This window comes from Anas acuta, chromosome 6 (assembly GCF_963932015.1).
Source record: "Anas acuta chromosome 6, bAnaAcu1.1, whole genome shotgun sequence".
NCBI lineage: Eukaryota > Metazoa > Chordata > Aves > Anseriformes > Anatidae > Anas > Anas acuta.
Window position 1 is genome coordinate 2,054,778 of NC_088984.1, and position 27,968 is coordinate 2,082,745.

Genomic DNA, 27,968 nt, shown 5'->3' on the forward strand with positions numbered 1-27,968 from the left:
TTCTGTGCTTTCAGAACAAATACAAAGAACACAGCAAGAAACAGCTACCACATGGGTCTTACACAACCCTGCCTGAGACAAGAGACACGGCTCATGTGAAACAAGTGACCAAGAATGTCAGCGAAGTAAGTAACTACTGCAATACCAATTTATGGTGAAGTTACTAAGTGGTACCTACAATTGATTAGACTATTGCATATTTGAGTCTACATGGCTGAGTTTCACCATAAAATGCCCAAGGAGTCAGCAAAGAAAAATTCCTACCAGAAAGCGACAATAACAAAGAGCAAAATCCATTTTTGGGGTAGCTGTTGAAATACTCTAGAGAAAAGTGACAGGCTGGAGTTCTAATGGGCGTCCTTAAATCCAGATTTCATTTTTAATAGAAAACAGTTTAAACATAAATCATCACCTCTAAATAGCAAGTTTTTGTAATCTAAAGTGTAGATTATGACAAACAAGCTGGGGATAATAAGATACGAGAATCAGGAGACAGCATTTTATCTGTCTTAACAGCTTCAGTGAACCTAATTCCAAGTTTCAGTAGCATTTACCTCACCGTGAAACTCATGCCTCTTTTTGCTCTCAACAGACAAACTATAAAAAGAAGTTTGTGAAGGAGAAAGGCAAATCTAATTATTCTGTCATGCTGGAGCCTCCTGAAGTGAAACATGCCATGGAAGTTGCTAAAAAACAGAGTACAGTAAGTTTTGTGTTTTTATGAACTAAGCAGTTCATGTAAGAAAATTCGATCAAAGTCAGCTGACAAAAAAAATTTACATAGATCTGGATTTCCTCCCAGCCTTCCTGTTCAGGTATAATTCTGAAGGACAAAAATACAAATATTTACAGCTGTAAAATTACACTGAAATAAAGGATTTATTTGATAGTCATATTTATAATTAATAACATGAAGTAATCTAATGCAAATCACATTTAATAATTTATTTCATTCCTTATGAAATCCTTTATCCTTAAATACAGACAGAATTGCATATGCTCATTTCTTCACAGGTAATTTGACCATTTGTAAAAACAGATTCCCAAAACAATTCTTTGTGAAATTATTAAAAAAAACATCACACACCGTCCTAGCAGCATTTCTGTGTCCTTATTAGCTATCTTTCTCATGAACAAACCTGAATATTCTTTTTTCCTTTTTCCTTTGTCTGTCACCATGGTTTAGATTGAATACAAGAAAGATGCCAAGTCAAAGCTCCACTACACACCTATAGCAGATCGACCAGATATTAAGAAAGCAACTCAGGCTGCCAAGTTAATTAGTGACGTGAGTGTTTTTTTAAATCTTCTGTATAATGTTTAACAGTAATGTTACTATTAAAAACAGAATCAGTAAAATCAAAAGGGTATTTTATCGCTACTAAACTATACATTTTTAATTTGATTTTCTTTGTTAGATTGAGTATAAAAAGCGTGGAGAAGCTGGCATTGGTGTTACCATGCTGGGGCGTCCGGATATTGAACTGGCAAAAGAGGTGTCCAAGCTAACTAGTCAGGTAATAATAAAACATTTGTGAAACTTGGTAGCAGTGAGAAAAAAGAGAAATAACATTAACTTCTAGAATGATGTTAGTATTTTAACTAGAATTATTTCTAGATTAAACGATAAAGAAACATTTATAAAGGAATGTGTTAAAGTAAAAATTGAGTCCTGATGTGAAGCTACTTCTTCACTGAACAAACCTCGAGAGTCTGATTTTGCTTACAGTGATGCCAGATGTGATTCACCACTTTCTTTCTAGTCATTTATATCCATTCAGTGTATGTCACTTTCCCAAAGTGCATCCAGTCACTTTCCTGAAGACTTGGCTGGTGGATAACTGTGCCCAGATACTAAAAGTCTGCTGGCTTCAATGGGAGCAGAAGTGATCCGTCTGCACAGGCTGCAGAGAGGATTCATAGAAGTGTGGAGATGGGGCATATAATTTCTCTGTATTTAATCCTGTCATCTTTAAAATCTTTGAGTGTTTCCATCTTCTTAAAAATGTTATTGATCATTCTACAATGTCCAGTTTCTTATCTTGATGGGATATGGAAAGTTAGAAATGTACAGGTACCTGAATAACTGTCACTTACAAATTTATAAATTCCCTGAAATGCTGAAAACAGTTGATACAGAGAGAATTATTTTTACAAGGCTCCGTTGGCCCAGAGTTGTTAGGTTGCATAAATCTGTACATCCTTAAGATCAAAACAGAAGACAAGACAATCATTACCTCTAAAAGCCAGCTGATATTTTCAAGAAAGGATTGCCTGAAAATTAAGGGTTGTTGGAATTAAAAAACATTTTTACAGAAGCCTAGAAGCTGTAGCACCTCTCTTGTCTACAGTGGTGAAATGGACACAGATAAGTTATTCACTTGTGCAGAATATTTTGAAAAAAATAAATGAAAATAAGCACTTGTATGCAAATATAATTCTCTTACACTGAATGTTGCCATGACAAGATTTTATAAATACTGAGGCTGATGTGCCAGCCATGTTCTATCTCTTTTTCTTTTTTTTTTTCTTTTTTTTGCCCTGTTTCTGAGTATTGGCTTTAAAAGAAGCAGCCTCTTACCTAACTCTTCTTATTTATCCCTTGTGACAAGGACATTCGGTTTCTTTAGGCCACTTTCTTTCTATTTTGTGCCTTTGAAAGAATCTCCAATTTTGGCGTTAGTATGCTATATTACTAGAAGCTTGCATAGTTTTATTTTGCAATGGATACGTTCTCCAGTTATTCTGAAGCACATGCTTTTCTGTGGTTGTTTTTTTGCTTGTTTGTTTTTTTGACCAGGTCTTCAGTTCTACTTGGTTCTTTCTCACCACTTCACGCTTTAATCTTATTATTGTTTGCATTTCTGATCTTGCTCTCTTGCTACGCATTATAGGCGGAATACCTCAAGAGGCATATGAGAGGGCATGGAGCTGCATCTTATGATACCCCATGGATGAGAACGTTTAAGAAAGCTAATATGCTAAGTAGTCATGTAAGATAATTTTAAGTGACACAACTGGGAATGCCATTTTTATGCATCTGTTTCTTGTGTACTTACAATTCCAAGTGGTTAAGTGGTTTATAATGCACCAGTTGCACCAGCTCTTTTTGTGTCAAAGGTGTCAAATGTAGCCAAACTTGTGAGACTGCTCTTTTTTATTTTTTCCTCTGGAAAGACTGTGCATGGGATTTAAGTGCATGGGGAATTTGTCTCTTTCAGAAATACAACATGAGGCTTCAAACCCTATGCCCTTCATGATGGTTTTGGAACTTCCAGTGTTTTTAATACAAATTCCCAATGCATTCATGTAACATGGAAGCTAACCTTTTTCACACAAAAAATAAAACCAGCCATATAAACTTGAGCTGGTTTTCCTGAGAATGTATGAAAAACAAATATGTATGTGGCAAACCTCAAAATGGTCCAGATTATTTTTAGTGAACAGTCATTATGTATGCAGTATATTCACACTTGAATTTTATTTTAACTTTTCTGTTCAAACTTCTATTTAAACTACTCTGTTCTGGAGCGTATGATTAAATGCTAGAGCTCTGAGAAGTACACACTGTAGTGATTTGAGGGCACATATTTTCTTACATTTCTTGCCATTTCAAAACCTTTGGAAAACAAAAACCCTATATAGCTGCATAGCAGTTTTGAAGTGGCAGCAGGTAGATCTCTGCATTTCATTTCTGTGCTGGTATTTCCAAATGAAAAAAGGAGGATTGTGTTTTTTCCATATCTAGCCATGACTACTGCACGTAACTGCTGCATGCTTGAATGACAGCCACCATTCTTGTTAGGAAAAAAAAAAAGAATAATTTCAGTAGAAGCAAGGAGATTCTTAAACTGGCACCTGGTCCACAACAAATGAACTGCAAGAAAAAGAAGAAATTATGTTTATTCCCATTCAGAAATAATGAGCTCCTCTTTTCCATGCTTTTGCTCCATTGCTAGCCAGCTTTCCTCTTAGTATAATAAACTCACTTTGAAATTATTTTGGTCCTGAGAGAAAATTAACTATTTTAAAGGGGAGTAAGGGGGCAAATACTAATTGGTATCATCTTTCACTTTAGTTTTCTCTTGGGTATTTATTCTCATACATTTCTTCTTTATAAAGCATTATGTCTTCTTTATAAAGCTTTTTTATAAAGCAATTTGTCAATCCACTTAGATTTTTTTGGTTGTATTTCATCTGTCTGGCATCCTTGCTCTCAATTTTGCATAGATATTCCAATAACATTTCTTCTGCATTTAAAAAATTTGGCATGATGGGTCTGATCTTCATCATATTTTGCATAGCTTGCATAACTTAACAGTCTTGTACACTTCTTGATTTTAATTTTTGTGAGATCAGAACTAATACTGTTTCCTTTTATGTCAAAAATGTTGATATTGCTTTCTTACATTGGTTAAGCAATTTGTGGATTTGCCTGTTTCACTGTGTGTTTTATCTGAATGCTGGCATATTTTGCAAAGCAAAAAAGAGGCAATGCAATACAGCATGAGTAATGTGGGGCTGTATGGACAAGAATATGCAAAAGAATTCAGAAATGTAAAACGTGATTGTGGAATGTGATTTAATTCTGCTTTCAAGCATCTTTCTATTTTTACTAATATAAAATGATCTGTTTACGTTTCTGTAATTTCATTATAAGTTAAAAACCTTTAGGTTCTTCAACTTAGTTATCAGTTCTTCAGCAGCTTATTTCTTTCATTTCAATTGTCATATAAATACTTCTCGAGAGATCAGCTTTTTTTCTTCTGAAGAACCATTAATCCTTTTTCCTTATCAACCGCAGTCTTATGTATGTTTCTTACATGTATTATTTTGGTCCTGAAAACAATCAAATTATTTCAGAAAGACAAATGACAGTTCTCATTTGTTGTTCTTTAGGCCAAATGTGAAGGTTGCTGGTTTATTTAGTATAAAATATCTCCACATAAATGTGGATTGATAAGCAGAAAGAAATGTTGCTTCACCTGTTTCCGTGCAGTCAGAATACTACTACAGGGAAGACATGAGAAATCCTCAGAATTTTTCTGCTGATGGCTCCTGTAATGCTGATGAGCACAATTACCGACTGTGGGGTCTGTTTAGAGAAGTCAGAACTTAAGGCTAAATTACTGAGGGCCAATCTTTAATACTTTGAGTTTTTTCCTTGCAATCTTCTGTAACTCCTTTGAAACAATTTTATGCATTTTTGTAGATATATATTGATATATATATATATATACACACTAAAACCAAAATATATATACTCACTAAAACCAAAAATGTTCCTAATAAAGCAGCCTTTTACAGGTCCACAAGAAATAGTGAGGAATGGGCCGTTAGCAGCAGTAGGATGGGACAAGTAATGATAGATGAAGGGTATCCCCACACTCATTAGCATTAACAAAACTCATAGTCATTAGCAAAACTCATTTATGTAACCTGGCATATGTGCCTCCAGCCTGGGTCTGCTAAAACATTGATTTATATTGATACGGTTTACCTTGCTAATGTTAACCTGATGTGGTTTGGAAGTGTTACTAAGTCTCTTATGCAACCTAGTTCCTAGTAATTAATTGTATCACTATTCTATATGTGATCGTTATCATCTTTCTTTATCTCTGTTTCACACAAAACCCAGTCTGTGTATAACAATATATGTAAATATTTGTTCCATTGCCATCTTCATTGCTGGTATGTCCTAAGGCAGTTTTTAAAGCTCATATTTCAGCAAGAAGTATGTTTAAAGTTTTTTAAAAAAATACTCTTTATGCCTATGTCAGTTTTTGTCTTTGTGAAACACATTATATTTTATGTATGTATAGCTGTCACTGAATGAGACATTTTTCATCTCACATAGGGTCGGAATGTGTCTGTGTGTTGGCAATGTATTTCTCTTGACTATGTCTGTCACTATTTTTACAGTGAGGAGGTGTTACATGTGCACTGAATGAAAAATTGCTACTGATATTTTGTAAATTCAAATGTAGATTTTCTTTCCAAGTCAGGTGATCTTTAAAATAACCTTTATTCCATTGGATGCCTTCAAGTTACTGCATTTTTGTTCCTCCGCTTAAAATCAGCATGTGCTCGGATCTCTTTGCCTTCTGCCAAACAAGTAAACGCTCAAGAACAGATGTAATATCTTTTTTTGTTTTTGTTTTGTTTTAATTCAGGTGAAATACAAGGAGAATTTTTCCAAAGAGATGGGTAAAAAGCCCAAGTATGATTTAAAGGAGGCTAAAATCTACAAGACCATGAAAGATGCTCACAACATGGCTAGTGAGGTATGCTCACACTTTTCCTGTAGGAAAATAAAAAGTTTCAAATGTCCTATAGGAAAGAGCTCCTTTGTGTTATTAACATATTAGGCATCACAGGTTTTATCAGCAGCCTTCTTTTCTGATGTTTGTCCTTTCTTATCTTCAGGTGAAATACAAGGCAGATCTAAAGAAACTTCATAAGCCTGTTACAGACATGTCTGAATCGCTGATCATGAACCATGTCCTGAGTACAAGCCAACTCGCCAGTGCTGTAAGCTCATTAACTAACCCCAGATCCATTTGATTTTCCCATTCCTGCTGATTCCATTCTGAATTGACCTCTTCTAACTATTTCCATAATGATTGCTAAAGGAGCAATTATTATTGTTCATGGTACATCACCTGGTAGTGATCTCTTCTCTAATGGTTGTTTCCTAGTCAACTAGCAACTTTGTCACGTTTATTCCCTGGGAAGTGAAATCTGTATTAGTTGTAGAACTGCTAGTGTTTTAAATCCTCTAATCATTTTTAGTGGATTCATTCTTTATTACATTTTAACTGATTGCACCTCACTAACAAATACTATTTTCTTCTTTCTTTTTTTTGAAAAATTTTTTCTTTACTGATTAATATATTTAAAACCTTTTTTTTGTCTGCTTTTTCATTTTTATGTTTAACATCCTCCTAATATAGAGGTACAGAACTATGTCTAACAAAGTGCTCAATAATTTTATTGAGAAAAGACAAAAGTCATTATTGCCTGGCACAGCCTTTTCATGTATCCACTGTGTTTTCTTTATCTTTCTTGTTTACTTTTTTCTCTCTCTTTTTTTTGTTTTTTATCTTTGTTTTGAAATATCTTTGCTGCAACCGAAATGATCAAAAAAAAATAACTTTTCACTCACATCTTTAAAAGTGATATCTGATACTGGGAGTTAAAATTCTTGTTTTTGTTTAGCTTTTTGTCTTTCTAATTTCTCTTTGATGTTCCATTGAAGTGTTGCTTTGATTGGACCTAAGAAGTAAATTTGCTGAGGGATTTTTTTTTTATTGAGATGATTTTTGACACCTTCCCTTCAGTACCAGTACAAGAAGCAGTATGAGAAGAGTAAGGGTCACTACCATGTGGTGCCAGATAATCTTGAACAGGTTCACCTAAGGGAGGCATCAGAACTACAGAGCCACGTAAGTTGGTCGTGTGTTTCTCATTAACCCCAATCATTGAGTACTAAAGTCTCCATCACTGAAATCAACCTAGTAAGTTCTGTGATGTATAGTAATTTCTGTGCCTTTCTGTTTTATAAACACTTCACATTCAAGAAAATTTTTGCACATTTAAACACATGCAAAATATCCATATGATTTTTTCATTCTAGAGTAGATCTCAAAGTTACTTATTCCTGTTGTACCTGGATCTTGTTACACAGTGTAACACATTTATTGGGTCAATTTCATCTATAGAAAAGAAGATTTGATTATCTTGGAAACTGGAAATTGCTGGAAGTAGGGTTGTTGTTGACAGTACACTTTCAGTTGCTGTATCCCTTCTAGTCTCAAGTGATACAAAGGAGAGCTCTGCCATTATTTTTCTGCATACATAATTCCTTTAATGAAACCAATATCTACCGCTGCTCTTAGACGTGCCTGTTGACATCTTCTCCCTTGCAATACAGCAAATTGTGAATCATTCCACAGAAATTTATCCTCTGATTTAGTCTCTAGTCTTCTCTATTCCAAGTATTTATTGACCCTAAAGCAAGAGAGAAGTAACTGCTAGAATGTGAAGGACTATAGGTATTGTCCTGGTGCAGAATAATAGCACGGAAGAGCAAAAACTACATAGCAGAGGACTAAGAATATGGTTGCTCATCAGTTTGTAGTGTAAGTCACCACTCATTGCACTAGTTTGAGACTGAAATCTGAGCCAAAGACATAGCATTACTTCACACAACAGTTTGAAAATCAATACCCTAAAGGCTAGATACTCTAAGTTGAAGCAAGAATATCTTCATTTTGGTGGACTTTTTACTTTCTGGACAGACATGTATAGAATTAGGTAGGACGATGCTGAACTGCATCTTTTCAAGCCCTTTCACTAACATTCCAGCAATCCATTAACATGTAACTGGCTGAACTCAAACCAGGGTCAGGAACAATCTCAGTGCCTTCAAGTTAGATTTTTGCAGCTACCTGTCTTCCTTCTTGTGATCAGTTATTTCTTGAAATCAGAGCTGACACTGCATATTCTTTGTAACAGGAAATATGAATGTAGAATTGTAGGCCACACACATTTTGCTGCAAGGCTGACTTTTGATTTTACATTTTAGGATCAATAATAGGGATTTCAGGAAGATGGACAGTGTTAGAAATTAATTTTTTACCAGATATCAGTTAACCATAGTAGGCAAATATTAGTTGATGAATTGGTTCTTTGATTATTTAGAAAGGTAACTTTTTTCTTTTCTTCTCAGGTGAAATACAAAGAAAAGTATGAGAAGGAAAAAGGTAAACCTATGTTGGACTTTGAAACTCCAACATACCTTACTGCAAAGGAATCTCAGCTCATGCAGAGTGAGGTAAGATTAAAATCAATAATGATAGATTAAAGAAACTTTAACATTTATTTTTATAGTAAAACTCTGAGTGGTTTAGACATGCAGTTATACTTTTGTTTTGTGAATGTTGATTGACAAATTATTGTTGTATCACACATTTCTTTATATTGGTTATAAGATACTGTATTTGAAATACATGAAATTTCCCTCTGTCACTATGAAGTGTATGTTTTCTGTAATTTTTCATCAAGAAGCTGTCAGTAAGCAAGTCTTTGAGTATTTACAAGAAATGTAATATGAACTACACATCACTTCAGTATTTGCAACAGGAGTATACTACGTATGTCAATTATTACAGTCCACAGAAAGCATGCTGTTTCTTGTTTTCACCTGAGAACTCTGTTTGAAAAACCCATTTATTTCCTGTTTGTCTCTGCTATCACAGTGTTCTTTGCTGACCTGTCATTCTATTTCCTGAAGCAGTTATTTTCTGTTTGTTTGAAGTATTATCTTGTTCTGTTGCAGGTGAAGGCTTATACATTTTGAAAACCACTTGTATAAGGCCCTAAGTCATTATATTTGAGTGATTCCATTGAATGTTTTCTCTGCATATATATGTAGGAGAAAAAAACAAAGACAGGATCAGGTCATGTTTCCATTGCAAGTAATGAGCTGTTTCATGAACTTCAATAGAAAGAGGATTTATTCTTTCTGTCTGCAGCACTGACTGTAGAAGATTGTCATCATGACATTAATGCTGCTGCTTCTTCTCCATCCTCCCAGAGGTTTTAAAATATAATTAAAAATAATGTAACAAATATTTGCTATTTTGCTTTTTTTCTTCTTACTCTCATTAGAAAGAATATAAGAAGGACTTTGAAGAGTCCATTAAGGGCAGAAACCTTACTGGCTTGGAGGTTACACCAACCTTATTACATGTCAAATATGCAACCAAAATAGCAAGCGAGGTAGCAATTGTTCTGTTTTTTTCCTCTGTCAAGTTAAATAATTCCACTAAGTATACTCAACAACATTTCTTCTTCACCACTTTTTTATCCTAACCATTCATTTTAAGCATGTTTTATAAATATTTTGTGTTGTGATCTAATTTGTCATGTACATATATTATTGTCCGTTAACTGTATAACTATTCATATTTATTGTGTCCTTTCCTGACATTCATCAGCATAACTGGTATGTAGCGGGATGTGTATGTGTGTGCCCTTGCATTTTGTCTTGGATAATAATGACTATACACTGTTCCTTTGCAGTAGTTTTTATATAACCATATACCTTTGCTTTTTTAACAGATCCTTTTTTTTTTTTTTTTCCTGAGCTTTTAGATTTATTTATTTATTTATTTATTCTTTTTTTTGCAATAAAGCTGTAGAGTGTAGAACTCTTTTTAGTCTGTATTTGCAGTTTTCGTTTTCTTTCTTATGCAGAAAGAGTACAGGAAGGATCTGGAGGAAGGTGTCAAAGGTAAAGGATTAACAGCTTTAGAAGAGACTCCGGACATGTTAAGAGCAAAGAATGCAACTCAAATCCTGAATGAGGTATGTCAGAAGCTATTTGGAAAATCCCTGAATAGAGGTAACAACTTCAGATGGACAAATGCTTATAGCCATGTAACACCAGTATATAGTAATTCCCTACAAACTCTTAAGTAGAGAGAAAAAAAGATTGTGTATGGTGACTAAATCTGAAACTGGGAGACAGAACTTAAAAGTGAGCTGGTTCTGGCTTTGCAGTCACTATCAGGAAGGTAAGTGAAGAAGAAACAGACGCTGCAATCAATGGTCACATGGTCAACAGATAAACTGTTTTTGACTGCAGAAGCTGCAGGACCTATGGCCAAGGCAGGCTTTGCCCCATCTTGATGGAGAGAGATGGCCAACAGACGGTCAGACTGTGTAACCTATGTTATTTACAAAGCAGACTGGTATCACAAATATTTCATAGTGACTATTTTCATAGGATAAGTGCAGCTCAAATTTTAAGGGCTATAACATCACCAGGCTGAAAGCTGAAAAAACTAAATTATGTTATGGCTTGTTAAGAAATTCTCTTAAGATAAGCATGCTGTCTGCGTACTGACAGCATTTTGTACTTACTTAGGGCAAGCATTTTAAGTTATTCAAAGAGCCTCTATTTTACATGTATTACCATAGAATAGTACAGACATATTCAGCCAAGTTCAGCAGTTGCCATAGCAAGAGATGAATTATACCAATCTATAAAAAATATATCTTTTAGACATTACTGAAAGAAGAAGAGTAGCTGCTGATGATGAATCTTTAGAGAGGCTATTCATTTCAAAGGGCCTACACTATCACAGAGAATCCTGTTCCCTTGCATTTTTTGGACACGCTCAGTGTGAAACATATGTGACCACTTTTCACTACCATATGCATTTCGTGAACTGCTTGCTCCCTATTGCTCCTCTTCTGTACAAGTCACTGTTTTACACAGATCACTGGTGACCTAAGGGAACTTGCACTTTGAGGTTACTGGTGTGAGAAGGAACCTTGACACAGCTGGCCTGTAGTGTGCCTCCATTTGCTGCTGCACTTGGGCTGTTTGTTCTCAAGATTTAAGTTATAAAATAAACACTTCAATTATGTCATATGTGGTTGAATTGTATGTTTGTATTAGCAGTATTCTTGTTTTGTGATGTGGTCATGAAAATACCTGAAGTTGCCAAAGGGATTGCTTTCACATCAATAAAATATTTGTCTATTCTCTTAATCTGCAGAAAGAGTATAAAAAAGCCTTGGAATTAGAAATTAGAGGAAAAGGTCTGACAGAACTGGCTTTGGAGACACCGGATTTTGTGAGAGCAAAGAATGCCACTGACATTGCCAGTCAGGTCTGTGTGAATAATCCATTTCTCACGTCTGATGTCTTTTTCTAAAGATAAAATTGCTAGCAGGTTTTGTTTTGTGTTTTTTTTTTTTTTTTTTCTTTCTGAATAAATAGTGTGAAAATTGTCACCTACATGTGATTTCTCCCTTATCTCTCCCTAACAGATCAAATACAAACAATTGGCGGAAATGGAGAAAGCCAACTACACGAGTGTTGTCGATACTCCAGAGATTATTCATGCCCAGCAAGTCAAAAACCTTTCAAGCCAGGTAAATAGAGTGAAAAGATGTAATCATTGTTCACATGGGAACCTTGAACGGATGTTAATTTGGAGCACCTGAATTTGGAGCTACCTGTCACAACATTCAGGAGAGACATCAGAAAAACAAATTTCTGTGGAACAGTGAGGTGGCATCTCTTACTGAAAACCGGTATTGAAAATCCATTTCAATACTGAAATTAATTTATTGTAATACTGTATAAAATGGAACAATCATTTCTATTGTTTTTGCAATACCAAAGCAAATTTAGTTCTAAGTAGATTTAGCTGATTTTTCCTACTCCTTAATGACTCTAAATGTTTAAAATAAGTCTTATGCAGTGGTGTAATCTGAAACAGAAGTACTCATACTTCCGTAAAGATGAGCATTATGCAACAATAAGAAAAGTCAGGCTGTTTATTAGTGCTTTTGAATTAATGGAATGCATTTTGTATTTTGTATTAGAAAAAATACAAGGAAGATGCAGAAAGGACCATGCCATACTATGTGCCTGTAGCAGACACACCAGAAATGCAGAGAGTCCGTGAGAATCAAAAGAACTTTAGCACAGTACGTATATACATAACAAACATAGTTACTGTCAAATAAGAAAAAATGTTCATTTTTTTTTGTTACTTAACGTCCCAATATCACACTCAAATCCCAACTAGGCTGCCTTTATATTCTCAGGGATCCCCAGTAAGTCCCCCATGTATTCAGCAGCCCACTTACACAGGGAAACAAAAATGAGTCTGTAGTTTTCTTTCTGCAATGCTTTTACAATTCCTTTGCTAATAATAGAGAATTATACAGAAGTTGTGGTCAGCAGGGACTAACTGCGGGAATGTATGGTCAGGAACATGAACAATTACTCCACAGTCTGGCTTGAAATCTTTAATTGTTGAGACTTAGTTGGTTTAGATGCCATAGTCTGGCACATTTCAAGATTTTTTGATTGATCTAGTTAAGGATCTCCTATTACTAATTTAAGTGAGAATGTTTATAACTGTATGTCCTATTACTGATTTAAGTGAGAATGTTTATAACTGTATGTCTTTGTATCACTAACAGTGATGTTAAAATGGTCTCCTTAAAAGCTGTGCTTGAAAATATTTTATTTTTTTTAGCTTCAAAGAAGGCTTGGTGAGTAAATATTCATGTTGTAGAGTCAACATTTGGCATTTTACTTCAACTCTTTCAACAGCTTCAGTATCAGTGGGACCTACAGAACAGCAAAGGAAAAGTGACAGTTGTACAAGATACACCAGAAATGCTGCGTGTGAAAGAAAACCAGAAGAATTTCAGCTCGGTATAGTTATTTTCTGTTTTCAGTGCTCATTCCAAAACACCCACAGTTTAATGTGTTTAATAAAATAATTATTTTAGAATAATAGAACAGTTTAGGTGGAAGGGACCTTAAAGCCCATCTGTTTCCATCCTCCCAGCCATGAGCAGGAACAACTCCCATCAGCCCACCTCCTCCAGTGCCTCAGCACCCTTAGAGTAAATCTAATTTTAGGCTTTTCCCTTACAGATACTTATGTTCTTGACCTGCTTAAATGTGCATAAGAACTTTTTCAAACTGATTAGCTGATTTATGCCACTCTTTTTTATCTATTGCCACTTGCGGAGTTCCCTGACTGCACTCTTTCCCATGTACATAGCTGTGATATAGTTAAACAGTCAACAGTAAGTAGTGCAGTCTTGCTGTGTTGCAACCTTTTTCTTTCAGTGAAAAGTGAACTGTCTGCCCAATGTTTCACATTTCATGTATTACCATGAAGTGCCTGTTGTCTGCTGTATCATTTTGCCACTAGTTCTGTTAGTCTAGTAAGTAGCAGGAATTTGTTGTAAAACATACCAAAACAAGAACAAATTAAAACTAGAACAAATGCTAGTTTTCAATCCTAAAATTGGTCTACAAAAGTTTTGATATTCTACTTAAAATGCATTACTACAAATATAAATGATTGGCCCCTTTTTTGCACACACGGCACTCATAGTAAATGGGATTTCAGATAGGCAGTAAGCAGTGACTGGAGATCCTCTTAGTTGGCTTTCAGCCTGCACTACTGCGTGCAAATTACTCGTCATGAGAATCTATTCACTCTCTAGAAGAAATAATGTTGTGTTTTGTATGCTTAACCTTGTTGTCTTGATTCTAAATATTAAGATTTTATATAAAGAAGATATTGGAACTGGAACTACTATTGAAAAGACGCCAGAGATGCAGAGAGTTAAACGAACACAAGATGCAATTAGCTCGGTACAAAACAATTGATTTTTAATACTCAACGAGTTCTAATTCAACTTAAAATAATATTCTTTTTCCCTCTTCTTTAAATTTTGCTAACTGTGTTTTGGCAATAATCCATCCAGCTAAAGGTTACTTTTTACATTTTTTTTTTTGCCTATTCTTGTGGTTTAATAATCTTTCTAATGATTAACATTCAATTTGTTACTTACAATCCATTTCTAAAACATGAAAGTTCTTGTCATGATTTTAATCTCATCCCAAACACAATTTATTTAGCAGAGAACCAAAGAATTGTTTAGGTAGGAAGGCACCTCAAGACATCATCTACTCCAAGCCCTTTGATCAAGCATGTTCAGCTAGAGCAGGTTGCCCAGGACCATGTCCAGTTGAGTTTTGAACACCTCAAAGGATTCAGGTATTCAAAAGGACTCCACAACCTCTTGTGGCAACCTGTTCCAGTATCTGGCCACCCTCACAGTTAAAAAATGTTTTCCTGTGTTCAGATTGAATCTCCTGTTCTTAAACTTGTGCCCAGTACCTCTTGTCCTGTCACTGGGCACTACTCAGAAGTTATTCTCAGCTTCATCATCTTCATTCCCACCTTTGAGACATTTATTCATGTTGATTAGTTCCCCCTGAGTCTCAGCTCTCTAAGCCTCTTCACATATCAAATACATTCCAGTCCCATAATCATCCTTGTGGCCCTGTGCTGTGCTCTCCCAGCACCCAGGTTGCCAATATCGTTAAACAGTATTGATACTGCCCCCATTATTGATCCCTGGGGCACACCACTGGTGACTGGTCTCCAACTGGCCCTTGTGCCACTGGTCACAAAGCTCTGGGCTTGGTCACTCAGCCAGTTGTCAACTGTGCACCTCAACTGTGCACTTAACCTAACCCACACTTTGTTAGCTTGTCTGTGAGGATGTTAGCGCAGTTAACTACTAAAGCATGTCTTGTAAAACCTTTATGTTCTATTAAAAAGTTGTAATACTCATATATTGGAATAATTGTATATAACTCTTTCAAGATTTGTAATTTTTTTTCATGCTTTTTATTTGAATTCTGACATTATTTTAGTATAAGAGGTACTAACGTTTGGGCCATTCATTGCGTATTATGTTAAGTACGTTTTTGTGAAATACTATTCTCTCTTTTTTTTTTTGGTTATGCTAAAGTAAAAATGAAAATAGCACTGATATTAAACACTTAATTACTAAAATATTGTATGATGACCCTCACCTATATTAAATAGATAGATTTTTACAAATCCAGAGTTCTGCTTTCATTGCTAGAAAGACCACATTATATCAGACCTGTTCAAAGGCATTTATAACAGTTTTTAGATGGTCCTTTTATGAAAGCACCATTCATGGTGAAATCTCCGCAGCAGTTACCTTCTAACAGATTACTTATAAAGATGATGGGAGTACTTCAACACCAGCTTTCTGCTCATGTTGAAGCCAATGAGATCTTTGAAATTTTCAGCCTTCTTGAAATCAGGGTAATGCTCTAATAAATCTGCATGGCAATCCAGGTGCCTATTTTAATGCCATTAAGCTAAGATTTTTAGATATTTATTTTTTTTTTAGTTACAAACATCACAGGTTTTTGGAACTTAGTGTCAGATACATTGAAATGGTTTTGTTGTTATAAATCAGGGGTTTTGTTCTTGGTGAAGTTAAGCACCTGGAAGATATTAGATACCCAAATTTTAAGTTTCGACTGAAAATTTTTGGTTCATACGAGACTGCTTTTTTACCTTGCTCTGAGTTATTCTTAAACTGCTGTATTTCAGGCTGTGGCCTGAGTTATCTAATGGGTAATTCTAAAAGAAAGTTCCTTGCTAACTTCTTTGCCACTAGAATACATCTAGTACTTGAGGTTTCAGTGAGTTTGTGTAAACAACCTGTGTTTCTTCAGTCATGCAATTTGTTACCCATATATACATCAGCTGTGCTTAAATATAAGTCTAATTATTTCTAATGTCTCTGCCTTTGCAGATTAAGTACAAGGAGAGTATTGGAAAAGGAACTCCAATTCCTGATCTCCCTGAAGTGAAACGTGTCAAGGAGACACAGAAGCACATCAGCTCGGTAGTGGCCAATATTTTCTTCTTACCCATATAATCTTGCAGAGCTCAATCTCCAGCCTTTGATATTGCTTGTGGTATTTATTGTTGAAAGAACAAATCTCTTAAATCCCTATAGTCAGCATCAGGAAGTTTAAATGTCTGAATTTTGCAATAATCATTACCATCAGCCACTTCTCTGCATTATTTCTGTGACCTTTTCTAAACACAGTACTGAAAACAAAAAATACCCAGATGATATCTTAAAACTATTCAGAAAAAATGAGCAGCTAGAGAGAACTTTGTGGAAAAAAATACATGGAGCCTCTTTTTGTAGTCACAAAAACTATTAACAGTTTTAAATGGGAAAAAGTATCTGGCTTTTCTCATATCTAGTTAAGTGTAGATTCTGATAATTAAACCCTGCTCTCCAGATTTTGAGCCAGCATTTCCTGAATGCAGTGTTGAGGGAGGATATGTTCTTTTGATTATTGGTACCTCAGATGTCTGCTATACAATGAGGAGCTATGGTCCTGTACAGTGAATATCTCATGATTTACTGTTCCTAATTTTAAGTACTGATTCCCTCTTGAGCTGTTTATGGTAGTAGTGACTTCTAGAGGTCACTAGTACATAATTGATTTTTTTTTTAAATGATTCTTCATTTTTCTAACTTTCAAGTTACGTAATTTGTTTTCCCTTGCAGTGAATTCTTTATTTTTGTATTTTTTTTTCTTTTTTTTTTTTCAATGACATCAACCAATGAAATGCAGTTTGCAAGTGTTTAACAAATTTGAGAGAATTGCTGGTGCATTTGTAATGTGTTTCTCCATGATAAGGTTTTAGACAGGACGTCTATGTGTCTTCCATCACGGAAAACACAATTTTTGATCAAACAATTGTAGGTTAAGTTAAATCTAGTAGTATGAGATTGTTTCCTCACTGAGCCTTAAAATGAAATAAAATGATAATGTTCTGAAAAAATAGAGATCAAAATGAAATGTAGCCCTCAACTAAATTCAGCTGTTTGTTAATACCATGGAAAAGAACTCTGGAAACAGTGACTGCCTGAAAAGCAGTACCATGACATTTCCTAAACTGAGAAGAAAAGCAGAAAATACCTACCTCTCATGCCAGATTAGCAGAGTATTTAAATGTGTGTCCTATTATAATGAAGTCCTCTATTGACTTCTGTGTTTCCAGGCACCTGAATATAGACATTAAGAGCTTTGCTGAGCTGGTGACTGTACTTACTGAGTAAAATACCTTTTGCACATGTTTACATATAATCCCAGATTGTATTTATCTGTTAACCAGGTAAATTGCCTATCCAAATGTATTGTAGGTATTATAGAAGGAATATGATCTTCTCACCTTTCTGGGTGCTTGTGTTCTGCAGGTATTGTACAAAGAGGACCTAGGGACAGGTATCCCAACACCTGTCACTCCAGAAATAGAGAGAGTGAAACGCAATCAAGAACACATTAGCTCGGTATTTAAAAAAATAGGCAACTCATTCTTGAATAACATCCTAACATGTATTCTGGTTTCTTTCAGTGATTTAGAATCTCACCCTTCTCCTTTCTCTTCCCTGACAATATTTTTAACTCAGTTTTTCCACCTTTTTGTGGTTTAACTTTTTTGAGTGATTTACCACATCTCACAAGTTTCTTTTAAGAAACAAAGCTGGCAGTAAGCCGTGAAATCAATCCCATGTTTGTTCTATCTTAACCCTTTATCTCCTAGTGTCTGTAGTCATATTTACAGAATAATCAACCGTCAGCCAGTTCCTTAATATTAGCCTCTAGAACAAGTGTGTAATTAATTAAAAAATGACCATAACACTAAACATAACTCACTAAATAGTGAGATTTAATTATTTTGCCTGTGTTGAGTGTGGTGGTTTTTCTTTTTGGTTTGGTTTGGTTTGTTTTTTGTGGAAACTTTCTTGTACCTCACAGGTATTATACAAAGAGGGCTTAGGGACTGGCATCCCCACACCGGTCACTCCAGAGATGGAGAGAGTCAAACGCAATCAAGAAAACATTAGCTCGGTAGTACTAAATGAAACACAACCTACTGTTTAGAATGCAAATTGAATCCCTGTAACTCCTCCTTATTAATTTTTTATTTCAATACTTTTTTGAACTTTGAACAAACTTTTCTTAATCAAATAACTAAAACCTTGTGAGTATCCTATAAATTTTATTTTTTTTTATTTCAGTCTAACTTAATTGTCATTAAGTTATTCCAGCTGTGAAATTTTAACCTCATTTACTTAAAGCAGCTAAGCAGTTCCTTATGTTTCCTTCCCACCAAAATAGTGACTTTCTGAGTGACTTCTCCTTGGTAACAAAGTCAATCCTTCTAACAGTCAGTCCTCAGACCATGCTGGTGCAGTGCAAATGAAAAATGAACTCTTAACATTGTGAGCAAAGCAATCTAATGCACCCAGACTATGTTTGTATTTTCCTGGTTTTGTTGTGTTGGATGCTTTCTTATATCCTACAGGGCTTTGTAAGAAAACCTGGGCAGCATCCCGGTGTCACTATAATGTGAAAAATGAAGAAAATTGTGTAATTAAGGGAAAATTACTGTAGCAATGCATTTCTGTCCAGAATTGTTTCTGCTTCTAACACATTCCTGTCCCCCAGCACAACTGGAAGTGCTTTATGTTGTAATTTTGTGTTATATTTCAGTTTTAATTTTAGTGTCCTAGGACTAATTTTGACTCAGTCTGACCAAATTCAGATGTGACAGATACAAAATTCAGACCTGACTTGAGATTAATAGGACAGTTCAGAGGCGCCACCACTGTTACAACTTTTCATTAGGTTTAACTGTCTCTGTGATCATCACGTCTCTCTTTTATACTGGTGAGAGGCAATCTTAGAGGCAAAGCTGACCACCAAGATCTTTTATGTAAGTAAACAGACTCCTTTCGGGAAGAAGGCATAAATGCAAAAAAAGTTTTTCAGGTGGTGTAGTTCGAGCTCTGCTTTCACAAAAAACATTCTTGCAGTTCTTGCAGGCACGCCCAGGTGAGAAGATAGCAAACATCCTAGGAACATTAGCTGGTTATTTTTATTTATTTATTTATTTTTTGCTAGCTATTGAACAAGGCTGACAAAACTGTATTTGTCATACTTCAAAGTTTCACTATATTAAATTACTTTTCTTCTCTCTCTCTCTCCCCAACCTTCCTCTTTCCCTTCTTTTTCCTTAAAAAAACCAAAACCCCCCAAATACTTCCCTGTTGCCACACAGGTGTTGTACAAAGAGGGGCTGGGAATTGGGACCCCAGTACCTGTAACTCCTGAGATGGAAAGGGTCAAGCGCAATCAAGAAAACTTTAGCTCGGTACTTTTGTGCAATTTAAGAAAATGATCCCTATAACTTCATTTTAGAAGACTCTTTAACACTTGTAAACGTTCTGCTCTCAGTAATTAACTTGCAGAGAGATTCCCTTTCCGCTATTAAATTTTTAATCATTGTTAGTTATATTTTACACAATCATTTTTAAAAGGTATATTAGTGATCTTAACACATAATGCTTCATGGCCCTTAATTTTTAAAGCTTCTTCTTTTTTTTTCTTTTTTTTTTTTTTTCTAATTATTTTTGTGAAGCTTGAAGTGTTTTGCCTTTTTTAAAAAACAGTTTTCTGAATTTGCCTAATTCCATTTTCCTAATGCTTTATGGTTGTGTTGAAGCATACCTCAGACCTAGGCTGCGTTATTTCTAGGTCTCAGAACACTTCCTTGAATTGATCACAATTGTTAACTGGTTTAAACTTCCTCATTTTTCCTGCTTTCTAATGGATGTGGTGGGCATAAAAGATACCTGTGACATGTTCCCTCTATCAAATGCATTCTTCCTTTTGCTCTTAATTTTTTTACACTACTGTGTTACCATATAGGTGTTGTACAAAGAGGATGTGGGGATGGGAACCCCAACACCTGTCACTCCTGAGATTGAGAGAGTCAAACGCAATCAAGAAATCTGTAGCTCGGTATTTTTCAGTTTGCAAAGCAGAACATTCCCTTTTGATCTATTTAAAAATAATTTTAATACCCCCAAAATACTCTTTTTCCCTTATAATCAACTTACACAAAGACCAATATCCTCTTCCCCTTGTTTTGACCTTTTTTCCTCCATAATTGGTACTTACTCCATTTTTGTATTTCTCCTTTTCTTTCCTGTTTCAATTAGATCATCTTAACAATGGTACCTTTTGGGTTCTGTGTTCCAATCTTTTTTTTTTTTTGACTCAACGTTTTTTTTTCTTTAATATTTGCTTTCCCTTTGTTAATCACTTCAGTCCCTGGTTGTGGGTTATTGTTTTTATCCTGGTTTTACTGCATATAAAAACTAAACCATTTGTGGTCTGATACAAACCTGTGGCAACGAGCTCAGCATAACAGTGTGCTAATACACCGGTGTAAATTGCTGTGATGTTTATGGGACGGGTAAATGAAATGACATTTATTTCTTTGTTCCTTTGCTGTTGTACTTGATACCTTCTTCCTTTAGGAGGTCTTTAATTTTGCTGCAGAAAGCCAGTGGCCCGGATTTCCAGGTGGTGTAGGCTGTAGATATGCTGGCAGCCCAGCTCTGCAGGGTAACGAATTGGCAGTGTTAGTATGTTTTGTGGGGTGAGGAAAGGTTCCAGTAAGGTAGGAGAGTACCGGTAACTGTGATTGCTCCTGTATCAAGTCCATACGTACACCTGTATTGTGATCGTGTCTCTTTGTGCTTCTTGTAATAAGCAAACCAGATCCTGTGATGATAAATTCTGGATAATTGGTAGCATTTCTCCTAGGGAAAGGATTGACTCGTCATTGTGGTGTGTGGCAAAGTTTTGGGATGGAGCATTAGGGCCTGGCCCTCCAGTGGCTTAAGTACAGCCAGGAACAACTTTACCTCACTACTAGTAAAAGACAAAAAGTCAGTCCTTATAACTTATGAAAGACTTAATGTCCTAACTACCCAGCAGTTGTAAATGTGTACCTTGAGAAGCAGCCAGCCCAGCCAGGGAGGTATTCCAGCATCCTGCTACAAGCCGTAGTGGTGTTTGGTGTTCAACTCATTCGTCCAAGTGCTGAGCTAGCTGTGGATTTGGGGGTTTTTAATCTCTGTGATTGTCCAGGGCAACTCAGAAAACATCTCTCTCGTGTTCCACTTCTCTCAGCAAACAAAATGCTCCTCCTGTCTGCTTGTTCCTCTGCCTTCCTTTCACGTAGCCGTGTTATCCCACAGGTGTTGTACAAAGAGGAGGTGGGGATGGGAACCCCAACACCTGTCACTCCTGAGATTGAAAGAGTCAAACGCAATCAAGAAATCTGTAGCTCGGTATTTTTCAGTTTGCAAAGCAGAACATTCCCTTCTGATCTATTCAAAAATAATTCTCCTACCCCAAAATACTCTTGGTCCCCTATAATCAACTTAAAAAGGAATATCCTCTTCCCTTTGAGATTTTTTTCCTCTGTAATCATTACTTACATCATTTTTGTTCCTCTGATTTGATTATGCAATGTTAATAATAACAGCTTTTAGCTTCCACCCTTCTTTTGATTCTGATTATCTTTTTTTTTCTTAAATAATATCCAGATTTTCCTTCTGTTAATCACTTCATCCTGTTTCCTTTTTTTTTTTATTTTTTTTTCTACTTTCCATATGAAAACTAAACTATTTGCACCTGACAAAGCCGTGGCAATGAGCTCAGTGTAACAGTGCTCTAATACATGCCAGCTTAACCTGCTGTGATGTTTATGGAATGGGGAAATGAAACAGTTTTTCCTTTGTTCTTTTTGTCTTTTATTTGATATACTGTCTTCCTTTAGGAAGTCTTTATCTACTGTTGCAGAGATGTGTTTTTTTTTTTGTTTTGTTTTGTTTTTTTTTGTTTTTGTTTTTAATACATTCTGAGAAGCAAATAGCACAAGTATTCTAGCTTTCTTCCAGGAGTCTTTGCAGAGTTTGTCTTCAGCTTTATCATTTTTAGGAAGGTTTTAAATTTTCTTTTTTATTCCAAGCTTTGGCTCAGAGCGACTTTGAAAAACAGTCTTTTTTTTCTTAGCAAGCTGCGTGTTACTGTTGTTTGCTTGTTTCTTCTTTTTAATCCAGCCCTATTGCCCACAGGTGTTGTACAAAGAGGATCTGGGGACAGGAACCCCAATACCTGTCACTCCCGAGGTTGAGAGGGTGAAACGCAATCAAGAACACATTAGCTCGGTATTTTGTGGAGGAAAAGATGTATTCCCTTTAACTCCACTTAAATTGAACTTTTTAACCTTTATTAAAAATGGAACAATCCGACTCCTTACTTCCATATAATCAACATAATCAATTCCTAAAATACCCTTTTTCCCTCACTGTACTGTATTTTCCAGTCTTACTTACATTCTGTTTCTTCGTTTATGTAATTATTTACATAATCCTGAATATCTTTAACCATTTTTGCTCCCTGTTCCAATTTCCTTTTGCTGTGTTTTATTGTTGTTGTTTTTTGGTTTGGTTTTTAAATCCTATCACTTCTCACTTTTAGTGCTCTTGCCATAGAGTAGGGAGGGTCTGTTTCTTCATTTCTATAATTATTCACATACTCCTAAATACCTTTAACCATTTTTTCTCCCTGTTCTGATTTCCTTTTACTTCCTTTTACTATGTTTTATTGTTGTTGTTGTTGTTTTTTAAATCCTATCACTTTCTTGTTTTAGTGCTCTTGCCATAGAGTAGGGAGGGTCTGATTTTCCAGCAGGTTTCAGTGGCAGTCTGAAAGCTTCCATCCACCATGACAACGTAGTTGTGCAGTGGTATTGATGTAAGAGGCTTCAGTGTTGGATCATTGCACCTTCTAAGATATGAGCAGGGACAGCTTTGCCTTCAGACCCTACCTGGTGCAATCCCAGTCTTCAGTGCCTTCAGGGGTAGCTTTTAGAGCTCTGCATGAGAGCAGATTAAGATCCAGAAGACTCAAATATTTGGTTTCACGTTGAATGTAATTGTCACTGAGTTCTGATTTTGTTCGGATGCTTCTTGTTACCACACAGGTGTTGTACAAAGAGAGCGTGGGGACTGGGACCCCCACTCCCATCACTCCAGAGATGGAGAGGGTCAAACGCAATCAAGAAATCTGTAGCTCGGTACTTTGCCAAGAAAAAAGTCTCCTTTAACGCTATTTAAATGAACACTTTAACAGTTTTGATAAATGGATTTTGTAACATTTGCTCGAAAATAATGCCAATCCTAGCTCTAAAGCAGCTTCAATACCTGCTCACCTCTTACCCACCCCTCACCGTGGTTTCCAGCGATAACGTTGACTTGTGACACTTTTTGTTGTGGTTAAGACTTATTTTGATGCCCTTTTCTAATCCTACAAACTTTTAACAAACTTTCTTCATCTTCTCTGCAATGCTGACGTTCTTTTTATTGTAATTTGAATACTCATAACATGCTCAGCCCCTCAGCACAGTAGTTTGTAGCCGCATTTATATGGTACCTAGTTATGTATTGGGTCATCCTTGGTTAAAAACGCAGTGTGCCAAACCCTACCTCCCTACTGAAATGTTGCTAAGTACCTTCCTTAAATGTATATATATAATGCCTAGGCCCTGTGACGTTAAATAACAGAAAAAGATGCCTTAGGCTTCACGGTTTTCTACAGCTGGCTGTTTATTTATTGTTGCTTTCTTTGGTTCCTTTATGTCTCATAGGTATTGTATAAGGAAAACATAGGGAAAGCCACCCCAACACCTGTCACTCCTGAGATGGAAAGAGTCAAACGCAATCAAGAGATCATTAGCTCGGTATTTTTAACAGGAAACCAGTTTCTAAAGAGCTGAAGTGTTTAACGTCCTGTAGCAGTTTTAATAATCTGTGCTTCCTAACTTTAAAAAATAAGCCTGTGTCGTAGAAAAAATTACAGACACGTTGTAATAGCTTCCATTTAACACTGACTGAAGCAGGATTTTACTAGAAATGTTTGACTTTTTTTTTCTTCTTTTTCTTCTGATGGACATTGTTTCTTTGCATTTTTTTTTAACTATTTCTTATTGCTCTTTTACTTTCATGCCCAATTGATATCGTACGAGTCCATTGCTGCATCTTACAAATTAATGGCCAAACTCCCACTGCTTCCCTCAGGACCAGCAGTGGTGCCAAGCCTAACCCCTCCTAGGTGTAATAACCCCAAAGCTTTATTGTTTGTGGTTGTTGGCGTTGTGTTGTTACCTTTATAATGATCTCTGGATACTCCCTTGTATCCTATAGGTTTTGTACAAAGAAAATGTGGGGAAAGTGACCCCAACACCAATCACTCCAGAGATGGAGAGAGTCAAGCGCAATCAAGAAATCATTAGCTCGGTACCTTAAAAAAATGATTACTTTTCCCTTTGCGCCTATATTTTAAAAAAGTAACCTTCTAACTTCCGACTGAAAACTGGTTTTAGTTTTAAAAAATAGATATAGCTGTTTCTGCAAATTAATCTCTCTTCTTCTGAAATAACTTGGCTTTGGTGTTAACACGCTGATCCAAAAACTGACGAGTTTTCTGCAGCTCAGGTCTGTTACCGGGGGCTCCATCCAGACATCAGCAGCCTCGTGTCCTGCTGGCCCTGTGCCTGGTGGGCCAGCTCTCAGTTGCTTTTCAGTGGTATTTGACTTCAGTGGGGGAGGAAATAAACAAAAACCCAGCACCCTGCCCTAAAAACCCCACCTCCCTGCCCCACGGGTGACTGTAGTGCCGTGAAGGTGGAAACCTCACCACCTGCTTCCAGCCAGGGTCTGCTCTCAGGGGATTGATTCTCTGCGCCTCCTGGATCGTAACCAGCTCCAGTGGTTCAGATTCACACATTTAGCTCCTCATCCCATTTGTTCCCTGTTCTGCTTTGTAACTGCAACTAGAGAGCAGGCAGAGCTGCTTTCTCAGGGGGGCAGATGAAACATTTCTTAGGGAGACAGGCAGCTTCCCCAGGACCTGTAGAGCCATGGTCAGAGTTGTAGCTGGATAGAGCCCTTCTTTTTTTAACCCTCCCTCCCCCCCAGATATAACAAGCTCTTCTTTTACAGTTTTTCTTACCCCTCCTGATAACTATAGATGTTTGGCTTTTGTGCAGTGCTACGCATCATAACCCATCACGACTTTTTTTGAAGTTTTATAACTAAGTAATAGCTTGTGTTCAAAGCCTTTTGACTTTTTGTTGTTTTTTAAGATACCGGATACATGTTCTGTATCCCACAGGTGTTATACAAAGAAAACTTGGGGCGCGCAACCCCCACCCCTATCACTCCAGAGATGGAGAGAGTGAAACGCAATCAAGAACAAATTAGCTCGGTATTGTCTGGAAGGAGTAAAGTGGCTAAAACAGAACTTAAAAAAAAATAACTTAAGTTTGCCTGGTTTTTATTTAACCCTCTAATTTTTCCCCTCAAATGTAGAAAGTCATAGTTTAAAATTGCAATACATGAAGGATTTTTTTTATCAATTAACTTTTTAATATCATTTTTCCTTTTTTTTTTTTTTTTTTTCCTTTTCATAATGGATGGTGTTTATTCTAAAACCAGTAACATCAAATTTTTCAATCTGTACCTTTGTGACTTTGGGTTACTTTGTGGTCTGTAGGTTGTATACAAAGAAGGCTTAGGGAAGGCAACCCCCACACCGGTCACTCCAGAGATGGAGAGAGTCAAACGCAATCAAGAACAGATTAGCTCGGTACTGAAAGAAGACAGACAACTGCCTTGTACTAAGAATAACCATTCTGAAAAAAAATCCACTTCTAATATGTCCTTCTTCACTCAATTTTCCTTATTTTTGCCTATTTTTCCCTTTGTTTTTTACCTTTTGCTCTAGCAAATAACTTTTTAGATGCTTTACTTCCCCAGATCTTTTCTACCCCTGCCGTGATGAGTATGCTTAAACAATAACCCCACTTACAGACCAAGCCGTGAGTTCTGCCAGGCTGACTTGTTTGTACACCACAGGTTTTGTACAAAGAACACCTAGCAAAAGGAACTCCAACACCAATGACTCCAGAGATGGAGAGAGCTAAACGCAATCAAGAAAACATCAGCTCGGTACGTCCTAAAGACACTTTAAAAACTAACATTTAAATTTCTGGAATACACACTCAAAGTAAATTAACAGTGCAGATGTTAATAGTACTACCTGGCTACCCAGTTTTGAAGAATGAAGTAACAATGCTAAAATCAAATCCCTTCATGCTTTTGTTTTACTTTATGACACATCTATTTCTGTGTGATTAAATGCTTTAGTTTGTTGTTTTTTTTTTTTTCAATAACTCAATTTCAAAAATCTACATTGCTTTCAGATCTCTTGCAAATATCTTGTGTTTACTGTCTTATACTGTATGAAATATAAAATATTCTTCAGTAGCAATATATTTTGTATCTGACAATATCTTTCAATTTATACAAACACTCCAAAGTTGGAAGCGGCCTCCTTTAGGCACTTCATTGCTAAGCTGTTGCTCCAGCTGTAAAAGTGCTGACATAGCCCAGCCTCTGAAGGTTTGTGTGCGTACAGCTGTCAAGGTTTGCTTGATAAATCCAAGAATACAACAGCTGCAAACAAACATTTAAAGAAGCTTGTTGCTACTGTTATAACTGAGAAAAGAAAACCAGCAAAAAATGTAATATTTTAATCAGCAATACAGGTCTAATGATGTTGTCCGTTTCACAATCACTTCACTGAAGGTAGAGGTGCACATAAGATCTATGAAAATGTTACCTAAACTATTAGTACTACTTTACCTCTCTACCTATTACTACAAGGTTTTTTTTTGAAAAAAGGAAAGATCTTTTACTTGAGAAAAGCAAGGTTTGTGATCATGTCCAGTGGTGTCCACATCTCGTATAACTATGAAAAATAATTTTGCTTTGCATTCCAGCATTATTCACCAACAGTTGCTGCTGCCTATTTTTCATTCTTTAACCTTCTCTGCCAGGTTGCCTTGCACCATCACAGCCCCTTCCTCATGCTGCAGTTATTTTTGTGCCCTGTGCTCACTTCCTTTTTCCCACCTGGCAGGTTCTTTATTCAGATAGCTTCCGAAAACAAGTACAAGGCAAAGCTGCTTATGTACTGGATACACCTGAAATGCGGCGGGTACGAGAGACCCAGAAACACATTTCCACGGTAAGAGCATTTATGGGAGTATTAAATTGGCAGTGATTGAACTAACAACAAGACCTTGTTCTCAAGACATGCCAGGGTTGCCATTACCAAGAACAATGTACGTTTGAGAACTGGTCACCCACATCACTAAATGCAAAAAGCAAGAGTGACTCCACAGGAAAGGCAGGGTTGGGATTAGGCTCTCCCTCATTGTTCTTTGGGGGGGAGAAAGCAAAAATTCAGAACTGCAGCACGCCTCTCTACTAAACATTTTACTTAAGAAAGCAGGAATAAAACCAATCATTTGTCTGATCTACAGAGGGACAAACATTTCATCATTTCATTGTACTTTGCAGGTGAAATACCATGAAGATTTTGAGAAAAACAAAGGTACTTTCACACCTGTAGTTACTGACCCCATTACAGAACGTGTGAAAAAGAACATGCAGGACTTCAGTGACATCAGCTACAGAGGCATTCAAAGGCGAGTAGTAGAAATGGAGAGAAAGCGTGTGGACCAGGACCAAGAGAATCTCACAGGTAAGCAGAAGCTTTTTTTTTTTCA

General features: G+C 36.2%; 1 protein-coding gene across 50 annotated transcripts in view; it reads left to right on the top strand.

The window, feature by feature from the left end:
* The window catches only part of NEB (nebulin), a 126,520-nt gene that overhangs the window by 95,689 nt on the left and 2,863 nt on the right, over nt 1-27,968 (top strand). For 8 of the 50 annotated variants that reach the window (XM_068686938.1, XM_068686939.1, XM_068686971.1 and 5 more), the window contains 30 exons: nt 15-125; nt 593-703; nt 1,187-1,288; nt 1,419-1,517; nt 2,895-2,993; nt 6,174-6,284; nt 6,427-6,531; nt 7,341-7,445; nt 8,732-8,836; nt 9,673-9,783; nt 10,261-10,371; nt 11,571-11,684; nt 11,845-11,949; nt 12,406-12,510; nt 13,145-13,249; nt 14,114-14,206; nt 16,201-16,293; nt 17,668-17,760; nt 18,230-18,322; nt 20,186-20,278; nt 21,526-21,618; nt 22,408-22,500; nt 23,319-23,411; nt 23,982-24,074; nt 24,538-24,630; nt 25,508-25,600; nt 25,889-25,981; nt 26,251-26,343; nt 27,317-27,424; nt 27,760-27,943. In XM_068686938.1, coding sequence (XP_068543039.1) covers nt 15-125; nt 593-703; nt 1,187-1,288; nt 1,419-1,517; nt 2,895-2,993; nt 6,174-6,284; nt 6,427-6,531; nt 7,341-7,445; nt 8,732-8,836; nt 9,673-9,783; nt 10,261-10,371; nt 11,571-11,684; nt 11,845-11,949; nt 12,406-12,510; nt 13,145-13,249; nt 14,114-14,206; nt 16,201-16,293; nt 17,668-17,760; nt 18,230-18,322; nt 20,186-20,278; nt 21,526-21,618; nt 22,408-22,500; nt 23,319-23,411; nt 23,982-24,074; nt 24,538-24,630; nt 25,508-25,600; nt 25,889-25,981; nt 26,251-26,343; nt 27,317-27,424; nt 27,760-27,943 — 3,100 coding nt within the window. Of the gene's footprint in view, nt 1-14; nt 126-592; nt 704-1,186; nt 1,289-1,418; nt 1,518-2,894; nt 2,994-6,173; nt 6,285-6,426; nt 6,532-7,340; nt 7,446-8,731; nt 8,837-9,672; nt 9,784-10,260; nt 10,372-11,570; nt 11,685-11,844; nt 11,950-12,405; nt 12,511-13,144; nt 13,250-14,113; nt 14,207-16,200; nt 16,294-17,667; nt 17,761-18,229; nt 18,323-19,535; nt 19,823-20,185; nt 20,279-21,525; nt 21,619-22,407; nt 22,501-23,318; nt 23,412-23,981; nt 24,075-24,537; nt 24,631-25,507; nt 25,601-25,888; nt 25,982-26,250; nt 26,344-27,316; nt 27,425-27,759; nt 27,944-27,968 lie in introns of those variants that run through there. The other 42 variants (XM_068686954.1, XM_068686956.1, XM_068686988.1 and 39 more) reach the window with 40 other exon arrangements.